Source organism: Triticum dicoccoides, chromosome 1B (assembly GCF_002162155.2).
Source record: "Triticum dicoccoides isolate Atlit2015 ecotype Zavitan chromosome 1B, WEW_v2.0, whole genome shotgun sequence".
NCBI classification, from domain to species: Eukaryota; Viridiplantae; Streptophyta; class Magnoliopsida; order Poales; family Poaceae; genus Triticum; species Triticum dicoccoides.
Window position 1 is genome coordinate 80,897,352 of NC_041381.1, and position 12,415 is coordinate 80,909,766.

The following is a 12,415-nucleotide window of genomic DNA, read 5'->3' on the forward strand; positions in this document are numbered from 1 at the left end:
GTGTGAGAACCGACAAGAATTGGTACCAATTGTGCTATTTTCTTGTTCCACATTTGAGTGATCATTGATCCATCTTCAACATCAGTCAAGGTACATTTGGTATAAGTTCTTCTCTTTCTCCCACTACATACTTGCTTGGTATGATGGATAGGCCAAGTTATTCTACCAACCCACTCTTCATCGAGCAAGACGACGACATGTCATCCTATGTCACCAAGAGCCACCTCTTTGATGCACAAAGAGCTTTGCATCAAGAACAACAAGAAATGAGCGACCGCATCGACAATCTCTCCACCGACTTGTGACTCCCCAAGCAACAAATAAGAGACTACTTTGAAAACAAGCTCGACGCACACAAACAAGAGAACGATGCAAGAATGGACGAGATTCGTGCCTTGTTGGTAAACCGCCCTTCTACCACTTCGTCCTACTAAATATGGAGCCGCTCGAGTCTACACTCCGACGACACCCTCTCCGGCTCAAGTACATCGACATCGAACACTCTACATCGAGCCACGTGCCAAGACCGTCAAGAAACTTGCAATCCTCTACACGGCAATCATCCACAAGAGCAATTCGACGAGCAAGCACATCGTCATCGCCAAAACCAAGCTACTCTTGCACAAGCACAAGAAAGGCAACGTCAATGTCACCAAGAGGAAGAGCGAGCGCGCCAACACCAAGACGAACAAGATGTCAAGGCTCAACATCTTCAACAACAACAACGTGAAGCACACTTGAGGCACAATGTGTCCTTTGAGAGTCAAGTCGATCCGTCACCAACCGCAACCGAGATACGCATAATCAAGAAGAAGCACTTCATGAAGAAATTCAAGAGCGAAACTACCAAGCAAGAGTGCATCGTCAAGTTCCTCAAGCTCCTCCACAAGCTCGACAAGCTCCTCCACAACCTCAAGTTCACCAAGAGCATGATGACTATGGAAATCCTCCATGCCAAGAGCAATATAAGGTTGACAATCATCCACGTCAAGGGTGTCATCATCATCCCCGACCCCAACACAATGAAGAGCAACGCTATGGCAAGCTCAAGTTCACCATGCCCAAGTTCAATGGAAGCAATGATCCCAAAGAGTACCTTTCATGGGCATTGAAGGTCGACAAGATCTTTCGCTTGCACAACTATGAGGAAGAGAAGAAGATTGCTATGGCATCCCTTGAGTTCCAAGACTATGTGCTCATATGGTGGGAACAAGTCCTTGAGTGCCGAGAAGCAAGAGGTGAACCACCAATCACCACATGGGATCAAATGAAGGATGTCATGCGAGCACACTTTGTGCCAACATACTACAACAGTGACCTCTTCAAGAAGCTCCAACTACTCAAGCAAGGAACAAAGAGCATTGAAGAATACTACAAGGAAATGGAGATTGCCATGATAAGAGCCAATGTCACGGAAGATGATGAGCAAACTATGGCCCGTTTATTGAATGGCCTCAATCATCCCATCAAGAAGATTGCCGATTTCCAACCCTACTCCAACCTCATTGAGCTAGTGCATCAAGCTACCAAAGCATAACATCAAGTGCAAGATGACTTCAAGTACGCCAAGTACTCTTCCAAGAGCCACGGCTTCTCCAACAACCAAGCTTCAACGACTCCAACACCTTCTACCTCATCCAAGCCATCTACAAGCAACGACGACAAGTCAAGTTATAAGAAAACTTCGACAACCTCAAGTCGTCCTCCTACTACAAGCAACTACAAGCCGAGAGCTTCATCATCTACTCCAACCAATGAGACCGTCAAGACAAGTTCCATCAAGTGTTTCACATGCGGCGGCCAAGGCCACAAGTCCTTTGAGTGTACCAACAAGCGCACCATGATCCTCAATGATGACGGAACCTATGACTCCATGAGTGAAGAGGAAATGGAAGCCATTGAACAAGTGGCCATGCACCAGCGCGTGAATGAAGACGAAGATGATCAAGTCTTTTGTGATGAGGATTCGAGCCCCACTCTCGTTGTCTCCAAGGTCTTGACTCTTCAACATCAACAAGATGAAGACCAAAGATGCCATATCTTCCACACCAAGGTCGGCATCAATGGAAGGTCCGTCAAGGTCATCATCGATGGAGGGAGTTGTCACAACTTGGCAAGTGAAGAACTATGCTCCAAGCTCCAATTGGTCAAGATGAAGCACTCGCACCCCTACAAGGTTCAATGGCAAAGCGATTCCGGCACAATTCAAGTCGAGCATACGGTGCAAGTTTCTTTCAAGATAGGAGCATATGAAGACACTTTGGAGTGTGATGTCGTCCCGATGTCCGTTTGCCACCTCCTTCTTGGTCGACCATGGCAATTTGACCGAGGCGTCATCCACAACAGGCGTACCAATCACTATAGTTTCAAGATGAAAGGAAAGGAGTACGTGCTACGACCTATGTCTCCAAGTCAAGTGATCGCCAACAAGCAAGCCACCCATCGTGGAGAAAAGAGTGAGAGAGCGACTCACCCAAAAGAGAGTGAGCGCCACAAGCCAAAATCAAGTGCCTCCACGATGAGCGACAAGAAGAACTTAGTTCTATTTGCCACCAAAAGTGAGATGAGAGAAGTGTGTGAGAACCCATCAAGTGTTATGCACTATGTCCTTTTGTGCAAGGATGAGGCAACAAAACCTAACACCTCTCACAATCTACCTTTAATGTTGTCTTCTCTTTTGCGGGAATTCCAAGATGTTTTCCCCGACGAGCTACCTCTAGGTCTACCTACACTATGAGGCATCGAACACCGAATCGGCCTCATCTCCGGAGCACCTCTACCTAACAAGGCTCCCTACCGCGTCAACCCCGAGGAAACCAAGGAGATCCAACGGCAAGTACAACAACTCATCGATGACGGCCATGTACGTGAAAGCTTGAGCCCTTGTGTCGTCCCGGTAATCCTTGTTCCCAAGAAAGATGGTACATTTCGCATGTGTTTCGATTGTCGTCCCATCAATGCTATTACCGGGTTTATCGTTAACCCATTCCATGCCTAGATGATATGATAGATGAGCTTAGCAGAGCCACCATCTTCTCTAAGATTGATCTTAAGAGTGGCTACTATCAAATACGCATCCAAGAAGGTGATGAATGGAAAACCACATTTAAGACCAAATTTGGCTTATATGAATGGCTAGTTATGCCAATGGGTTTATCCGAAGCACCCGGTACTTTCATGCGAGTCATGCATTTTGTTATTTGAACCTATATTGGTGTATTTGTTGTGGTCTACTTTGCCGATATTCTTATCTTTAGCAAATCCCTCAAAGATCATGTCACCCATCTTAGAACCGTGTTGCAAACCCTTAGGAAAGAGCGCCTTTATGCTAATATGGACAAATGCCTTTTTGGTGTTGATATGCTTGTTTTCTTGGGTTTCATCGTGTCTTCTAAGGGTGTTCATGTAGATGAATCTAAGATCAATGCTATTAAAACTTGGCCCCAACAAACAAACTTACAACAAGTGCGTAGTTTTCTTGGATTAGCCAGTTTCTATCGTAGATTTGTGAAGGATTTTAGCACCATTGCTTTACCTTTGCATGCTTTGAGTAAGAAAATTATGACATTTGTTTGGGGGCCATCCCAAGATACCGTATTTGATGAGCTTAAGAATTTTCTTACTCATGCTCCCGTGCTTGCATTACCCAACTTTGACAAACCTTTTGAAATTTATTGCGATGCTAGTGGTAGTGGCATAGGAGGTGTGTTAACGCGAGAGAAGCGCCCCATAGCATACTTTAGTAAGAAACTTTCCGGAGCACAACTCAATTAGCCCATCTATGTCAAAGAGCTATATGCTTTAGTGCGAGTTTTGCGTGAATGGGAACATTATCTTCGCACTCATGAATTTATTATCCATACCGATCATGAAACGCTCAAGTACCTAAAGGGTCAAACTAAGTTGAACAAGCGTCATGCTAAGTGGAGTGAATTCATTGAGTCATTTCCTTATGTCATCAAGTATATCAAAGGTAAGGATAATGTTCTGGCGGATGCTTTTTCCCGCATATGCATGCTTGTCACCAAACTTCAATTAAATGTCATTGTCTTTGAGCACATAAAAGACTTGTATGCGCATGATCCTACTTTCCCTATTCCTTATGCCAAGTGTTTGACGCATACATCTTGGGAACGCTATTACATCAAGGACGATTACCTTATGAGAGCTAACAAACTTTGCATTCCCAAGTCTTCTCTTCGTTTTCTCCTTTGCAAGAGGCTCATGGAGGCGGACTAATGGGACACTTTGGACGCGACAAGTCATTTGCTACGCTCTCCAAGAACTATTTTTGTCCCAAGATGTTCCGCGACGTCTCACGCTTCACCAACCGATGTTCGACATGTCGCAAAGCTAAGTCAAAAGTTCAATCCCATGGTCTTTACATGCCACTTCCTATTCCATATCAACCTTGGGAAGACATTAGCATGGACTTTGTACTTGGTTTGCCTAGAACTCAAAATGGAAAGGATTCCATGTTTGTTGTTGTGGACCGATTCTCTAAGATGGCTCATTTTATCCCATGCAAAAGATACACGATGCTTCACATATTGCAAATCTTTTCTGTAGGGAAATCTTGCGCCTCCATGGAGTGCCAAAGACGATTGTCTTGGACCGCGACATCAAGTTCTTGAGTTACTTTTGGAAGACTCTATGCGCCAAGCTCAGAATCAAGCTCTTGTTCTCTTCGGCATACCATCATCAAACCGACGGCCAAAAGAAGGTGACAAACCAAACACTCTCCACTCTACTACACGTGCTGGTCAAGAGGAACATCAAGGAGTGGGAGGAGTGCCTACCCATCACTGAGTTCGCCTACAACCCCGCAAGACATTCGACTACCGGCAAGTCCCCCTTCGAGGTCGTCTACGGTTTCAACCCGTTGTCCCCATTGGACATTCTTCCTCTTCCACTAGAGCGCATCAATATGGACGCAAGTGCACGAGCAAGTGACATCAAGAAGATGCATGAAGATACAAGGCACACCATCGAGCGCCAAGTACAATGACTCGCGACCAAGCTCAACATCAACAAGCAACCCATGATATTCAACATTGGAGATCTTGTGTGGCTACACCTTCGCAAGGAACGCTTCCCCAACGAACGCAAGTCCAAACTTCTACCCCAAGCCGATGGACCCTTCAAGGTGATAGCACGCTACAACAATAACGCTTACAAGATCGACCTCCCAAGCAACAAGTACAACGTGAGCGACACCTTCAATGTCAAAGACCTCTCGCCATACCATGGTGATGAAGCTTTCGATCCGAGGTCAAATCTTTCCCAAGGGGGGGAGATGATGCGGAGCATCCCACGATCATCCCTATGGACACATCTACATCTCCTACGACACCACTTGGACCAATGACAAGACTCGGGCAAAGACTATCGAAGATAAGGTGAACTCGCTCCTCTCCGAACTACCACTTTCTACACATGAGACATGGCTACTACCTCAAGCGGAAACACTGTGTGTGATCAGGTACTTGGAGGAAGGCCACGGAGCAACTACATCCAATGGACAAGACGGCGAGGACATCAAGCATGAGGGACAAGAAGAAGAGCTACCGAAGAAGCTACAGCGAGCGGACGTCCGACCATGACCGGATGTCCGGCGCCTGAAGCTCCAGCTAGCGGACGTCCGGCGCCTGAAGGCCCAGCCGACCCAAGTCCCAGCCGACGCGAGCAACAGCGAGCAGACGTCCGCCCAGGACCGGACGTCCAGCAACACTTCCCTGCGAGCGGACATCCGGCCCCCATCGGACGACTGTCAGTTCCACACCCGAGCCAAATCTGTGGAAGTCCGAAGCGACCGGACGACCGGCCGTCTCCGGACGTCCGGTACCACTTTTACAGAACGAAATTAGCGAAAGTCTGAGCCCTATCGGACGTCCGGACCCCCGCGAGCCACCGGACGACCGGTGGAGACCGGACGTCCGCTGCCTGTGTGTGCACAACTTTGGGCTCGAGGCCCATGTACCCTTCCATTTCGCCTCCATTTGCACTTAGACTATAAATAGACCTCCTCCTCCTCCTCCTAGTTAGGGTTAGCACTGGTTTAGCTCATATTTGAGATAGAGCTTTGCTCATCCGCTTGGTTACTTCTCCATCGGAGTTCACGACCTCTTCGGAGAAGATCCCCCAAGCGGATTCAAGAGCCCATCACGGGAAGACCCTTCAAGACCTCCTCACGAAGAAGACCTTTGTATCGTCCTCTGTTGACTTTGGATCGTGTATCACTCTTTGTGTTTCAAGGATCTAGCATATGTGTGACTGAATCTTGTTGGTTTGAGTGATTCTCTCGTGTTTCCCCTCGTGTTCTTCGTGTTCTTCGTAGGATTCCCTCCAATCATGAAAGATCGGGCATCTAGGGTTCTATCCTACATCAACCTCATTGATGCCTTTCACGCCAGCTTTTTGTGGTAGGTTTCAACATGAATTGAGCATTATACGACATGATTATCTTTTGGTGGATGTATACAACATGAATTAAGAGAGCTGTGAGGGAATTTCTGTAATAGATGGTGTGTGTTTTTAGGGGCAAAATGTGTCTTTCAAGTAGCACCTAACAGGCAAATCGATGAAAGTGTCAAATAGAGCATAAAATTTAGAAGTAGGGTCAAATAGAGAAAAAAATCCTTTTTAGGGCCAAATAGAGGATCACAATTAAAGGGGGGGTCAAATAAGGAATTCTCTCACACAAAAAACAACAATTACATGGGCAAATGTTAAATTGACTCCAATCTTATAGCAATTAGATGTATATGGTGAGGGACTTAGATGTGACATGGTTATTTCTCATCTACATGTGTCTTTAGCAAAACATATATAAAAATAGTTTTTACATAGAATTACAGAATCTTATAATATTAACGGCTCTGCTAAAAATCAGTCGACTGATTTTTAGTGAAGTCTCAGTCGATTTGTTGACCCTTAAATCTCTGTGTTGCTTTAGGATCCGTGCAGCCATGTTGTTTCCTGTATATCAGCCCACATAGGGAACGAACTGGGTGGGCCTGTTTTTTGTCTTTGTTTTTTTCGTCAGGTAGGCTTCAGGTGGTGTCTGGGCGGAGATTCTTTTTCTTTGTGTATTGGGCTTTATTTTGCCGGTTGTTCAACAAGGTTTAGGTCCGTTTCGTTTTTTCTTTTTGATTTTCTTTCTACAGGATGGGAACGAACAGTTAGAGTGAAGTGACTTGTGTGTGTCTTTTTGTTCTTCAGTTAGTAGCAGTTCATAGGCCTCGACTTTTATTTTTATTTTATTTTTCTCTGTTTAGGTTCATACAGGACTGTTAAAACTCAGTCCGACTCCCTGGCCGTTCGATCATTGTTGCTTCAAATCTATGTAGATATGTCTATCTTATACTGAAATCAATTGCTTACATGCGCGATGGGCCAATTTCCTTTTCTTTTGTTGTTTCTTTTCTCTCGTGTTGGCCAAATATGCGCTGTGGGCTGGGCTTGAGAAGTTTCTTTTTTGTCTAGTTTTGGGATTAATTTTTCAACGAGGAAACAAACCGTCCAAAGAGGGGGTGGGTAAGCGGTTGAGAATCTTTTTTAATCTTTTATTTACTTGTAAGTATTTTAAATGATTATTTCGTCGATGTTCCTTGTCATGTTTGAATTTCTTCTTACATTTTGTATTTTCTCCTTTTCTCTTGCTTTTCTTTTTTTCCTTTTTATTGTTGTTTTTAAACCTTTTTTGCATGATTCTAGTTACCTTATTCTTTTTTATTTTCTTAACTAAGCAACACATTTTTATTTTTGAAAATTGACAACATTGTCATCTGGTTGGACAATCTCCGTAACTTCATCGACTGTAAATCAATTGTTTTTTTGTCGGGGGAGGGGGTAGTTGCATGTTTATCACTAGGCACATAACTGCAAGTGTTGCACCCCGACGTAACTTCAATGTGACTGCAACTATGTGGAGTTTTGTCGGGGAAGTGGAAAATTGTTTGTCTGCCACTAGTCACATAACTGCAAGTGTCGTATTCCGACCGAAATTTTGTGGTGTTTTGTCGGGAGGGGTGGTATGGCTTTGTCTTTGTCTGTTTTTGGGGCTCTCTTCTAGTCTGAATTTTTTGTTAGTGCTCGGGTTGCCTGGGGACAGGAGCGATTAATAGGGTTGTTCGCTTTGGTTTGTTCCCATTTTCTTTTTCTTTTTTCTTTATTTTCTGTTGTTACTATTATTTAAAAAATATTGTCACTTGTTTACACATACATCGATCGCACACAATTGCATGTCGAAGGGGGCGGGCCAGTTGCATGTCCGACACTAGGAATGCAACTTCAAGTGTGGCAGGCGAACGAACTGCATGTCTTGTAACCCGACCGCAACTTGACTTTTTTGTTCTGTCGGAGGGAGCAGGCCAGTTGCAAGCCCGACAACAGCCCCGCAACTATAAGCGCCGCACCCGACCGCAACTGATGTCCCCCGACATGGTTGCAACTGGACCTTTGTTTTATCGGAGGGGGCGGCGGGAGAAGGGATATCGGTGAGAATGACACCTATGGGATCAACGGGATCCCTACGGTGGTCGGCGGGCACGGGGTTGTGAGAAGGGCAGGTCTAAGAGCCAGCACAAAGGTCGTTTACCCAGGTTCGGGCCACGGAGATCGCGTAATACCCTAGTCCTGCTTTGGTGTGTATATTAGTGTTCTTGAACTAGCTATAGAGTGTGACTTGCCCAAAGAGCAGAATCCCCCTCCAGTACGCCTCGGGCCTCCTTTTATAGTCGAAGGAGGCACCACAGTGGCACACAGGAGGTTGAAGGGTACAATAGCTATGTCTATCTCTTGCCATTACGGGACAAGACGCATTAAATGCGCCCCTGAGGTGTCCCCTCACTTTATCGCCGCCTCGCCCTGCTTCGACGCGCATCCACGCCAGCGAGGCGGGCAGCGCCATGTAGGCTGGCAGGCTGCTGAGGTGGTCCGGTGGTGGCGTCTTCATGAAGATCTTCATGCCACCACGCAGGTGCTTGCTGAGTTGGCCTCGGGACCGCACGTTGCCACGCAGGTGCCCGCCTGGCTGGCTGGGCTGGCAGTTGCATGGGAACGGCAGTGGGGTCTTGGTGCACGCGGATCTGACCGCGGCCTTGCTGATGTCCTCTGCAAGGGTCTTGCCGTGACACTACGGTCGTCCCCGGCAAGGATTTTGCCGAAGGTCTCGTCTTCTGGTCCTCATCTGATATTGTGTGTGTTAATGATTTTCACAAAGATCTGCATGCCACCATGGAGGCGCCTCCCGAGCCTTGGTTCCAATGTGGTTGATGGTCTTGGAAAACTCGGGCTCAAGGGTGGCGCGCTTTGTTGGTGTTGGGTGGGTCGCCCCGGCAAGGCCCTTGCCGGGGCTGCGGAAGCCGCCCCGGCAAGGCCCTTGCCGGGGCTGCGGAAGCCGCCCCGGCAAGGGTCTTGCCGGGGGAGTTCGCCTCGCCCTCTTGCTCTTTGTGTTTCTGTCTTGGCGTTGCTTTGATCGTCTTGTGGCTTCGGCGTCCCTTCCTTGCCCTGCTAAGTGTGGCCACAGGCGCGACTCTGACTGCCCGTGCACAGGTAAAGGAGTACAAAGTAGAGCCTCTACTTCTGTACACCAACAGGGGGCGGGCCAGTTACATGTTCAACACTAGGCATTCAACTGCAAGTGTCGCACCCGACCGCAACTGCATGTCTTGTAACCCGACCGCAACTGGACTTTTTTGTTCTGCCGGAGGGGCCACCGGTAGAGGGGGCGGGCCAGTTGCAAGCCCGACAACATCCCCCCAACTGCAAGTGTCGCACCCGGCTGCAACTGCATGTTTACGACTATTTCTAATTTTCTAATTTTAATTTTATTTTTGTTTTTGTAGGTTTTTTATCTATTCTAAATAGTGTTGTTTTTCTACTTTTAATTTTATTTTTGTTTTTGTAGGTTTTTTATCTATTCTAAATAGTGTTGTTTTTTATTTTTCAAACGTGCCACCTAGTTGCACGTCGCCCGTGTGTGACCACATATGTTGTAGTCCACATGCAATTCGAAGCGACATTAGCCGAGGTGTAACTAGGGTGCGGGCGGGGCGGGGAGCTGAGTGCTTGGGCGGGCCCGGTTTACTTTTCTTTATTCATTTCTCTACCATTTGTTTTCCTTTCTATTTTTATTTTTCCGTTTTGGATTTGTGTTATGTTCCTTTTCTAAATGGTGGTGTTTTGGACTTCTTTTGGAAAAAATGTTGCATGGTCCGTACACAGTTGCATGTACTCCGGCCATGCAAAATTGCACGCCCACTGTCCATGTATAACTTAATATTCTTTTTCTTTTTAAAAAGTAGTGCCCATGGGGTTATACACATGTCAGTAGCATGTCCGTCTACCATGTGCAATTTGCATGCCTGTCATTTCTATTTTTAAGGAACTGGAGAAAAAAAGACTTGAACAGAAAAGAGAGAGAGAGAGAGCGAACACAACACCAACACGCACAAGTTGCACGAACAGCTAATCTTACCTCAGCCGATGCACGGCAACTTAATTGACAGAGACAAAATATAAATGCAAGCCAGCCTAAACCAGTGAAGCCCGTCACAGAAAACAGGAGACAACCGAGCCCACAAACAAGCCCAACAAGCAAACATCACAAACGAGCTATCAGAAACTACAATATTCACGACCCGGCGACACTAGAAGTTCTTGCATGCAGAGAAGCTATGGCACTTGCGCAAGACCTCTCGTTAAGGAGAATCGTTATTGCTTGTGATTGCAAATCAGTGGTGGAAGAGATACATAAGGGATCGGTTGGCCCTTATAGTGTGATCATTAAGGAGATTGAAGCTTCAGCAAGGGATTTTGATAGCTGTGTTTTTATTTTTGAAAGTCGTGTTTTAATTTTTGATGCTCATAGTTTGGCCAAGTTTTCTTCGTCTTTAGAAGTGGGTCGCCATGTGTGGTTGATTCCTGAAAACTGAACCCCGTCTTAATAAAGTGTTGGTTTACCGCTCAAAAAAAAGCTATCAGAAACTACACGATACGCACAAGGATGACGTCATTCGACTGAGACATAGCGAAGTCTCAGTCGACTGAGACAGACCCTAATATTAAACAATTCTGAACCATGTTTACTTCAATTCCAGGGATTTACAGAACTCAATATTGCCACGGGGCTAATAAAAATAAATCTGCATTCAAGATGCTTATATTATAGCCAGGATGCCACGGGGCTAATAAAAATAAATCTGCATTCAAGATGCTTATAGCCAGAATGCCACGGGGCCAGCCAACGAATCCGGCTTGTCATGGGCTCTCCTGAAAACTCTGCAGCCATGAGTTCGCCGTGACTGAAGAAGCAGCTCACCATCTTTGTCATACTGAACATCAAACGTTGTCATGCGAATAACGACCCGAGGAGGCCCTACGTACATTCCACTCTCCTTGCCCTTGCGCTGCCGCACGTCTTCATCGGCCTTGTGCCACATAGATTCCACGAGACAGAACCTGGTGCCGCCCATGTGAACGAGGGTGGCACCCAGGTGCAGCGGCGAATCCGGGTCGAAAAGCCTTTCCTCTCCGAGGAGCTTCCATCGTGGTAAGGTCGTTGCACCGGCGGCAACTGGCACGACATCCGAGGAACAGAGATGACCGATGCCACCCTTATGGTGGCACATGCCGATCCATGCATCCAGCTGAGATACGTAGTGTGCTTGGCCGCGGAAAGGGAGCTGCCAGTCGCCGTGGCGCGTCCACTCCATTTTCTTGGTGTCGAAGGAGAAGGTGCCCTCCTCGGTTACGGTCCTCCATTTACGGGATGACACCACGAGGGTGCGCCCATCCGGGTGTACAGCATAGCATACAGGAGCTGTGAACGGCAGCAGCGAACGTGGCGAGTCGAGTGACGTCCAGACCCACGGTTTCTGCACTGCAGGTGCATATACAGCTTCGCAAACTGGCGGGTCGCCAAGGTAGTGGATGCGGTTGATGAAGAGGAAGAGCCTTCCGTCGATGGAGACGAGGATGGGCCTTCCAAAGGACATGCGAAACTCGGGCCACGGGAGGATACCAACTGCGGAGGTGGCCGTGTCGAAGGCGGGGATAGCGGGGCTAACCTCATGGGGCTTCATGGCAACGATCTTGGTGCCGTGGGCGACGAAGGCGTACGAGTGGCCGTGCACCACGTCAAAGCGGGCGAGCGGCGGCTCGCTGAAGTCGTCAGGCTCGCAGTCATCGTTGGCGTAGTCCAAAGCGTCTAAATCCACCTTGCGAACGCTGTAGCCCTTATCCCAGTCGTCCAACACTAGGAACAAGTGTTGCTGCGGCTTGGGGGCGGCTGCGGTGCTGCAGTTGTGGAGAGAGATTTTGCGCTTTGACATTTCGACCGCCGCGGCGGCGGTGCTGCAGCTGTGGAGCGAGATCTTGCGCTTTGACATGTCGACTTGCACCGTATTGAATC

General features: G+C 47.3%; 1 protein-coding gene across 1 annotated transcript; it reads right to left on the bottom strand.

The window, feature by feature from the left end:
* Positions 1–11,032: 11,032 nt before the first annotated feature.
* LOC119320677 lies at positions 11,033–12,409 on the bottom strand. The gene is made up of 2 exons (XM_037594665.1): positions 11,216–12,409; positions 11,033–11,158 (listed from the first exon to the last, which is right to left on the bottom strand). The coding sequence occupies exon 1, from the start codon at positions 12,390–12,392 to the stop codon at positions 11,220–11,222; it is 1,173 nt and encodes a 390-aa protein (XP_037450562.1). The 5' UTR covers positions 12,393–12,409; the 3' UTR covers positions 11,033–11,158; positions 11,216–11,219.
* Positions 12,410–12,415: the final 6 nt, after the last annotated feature.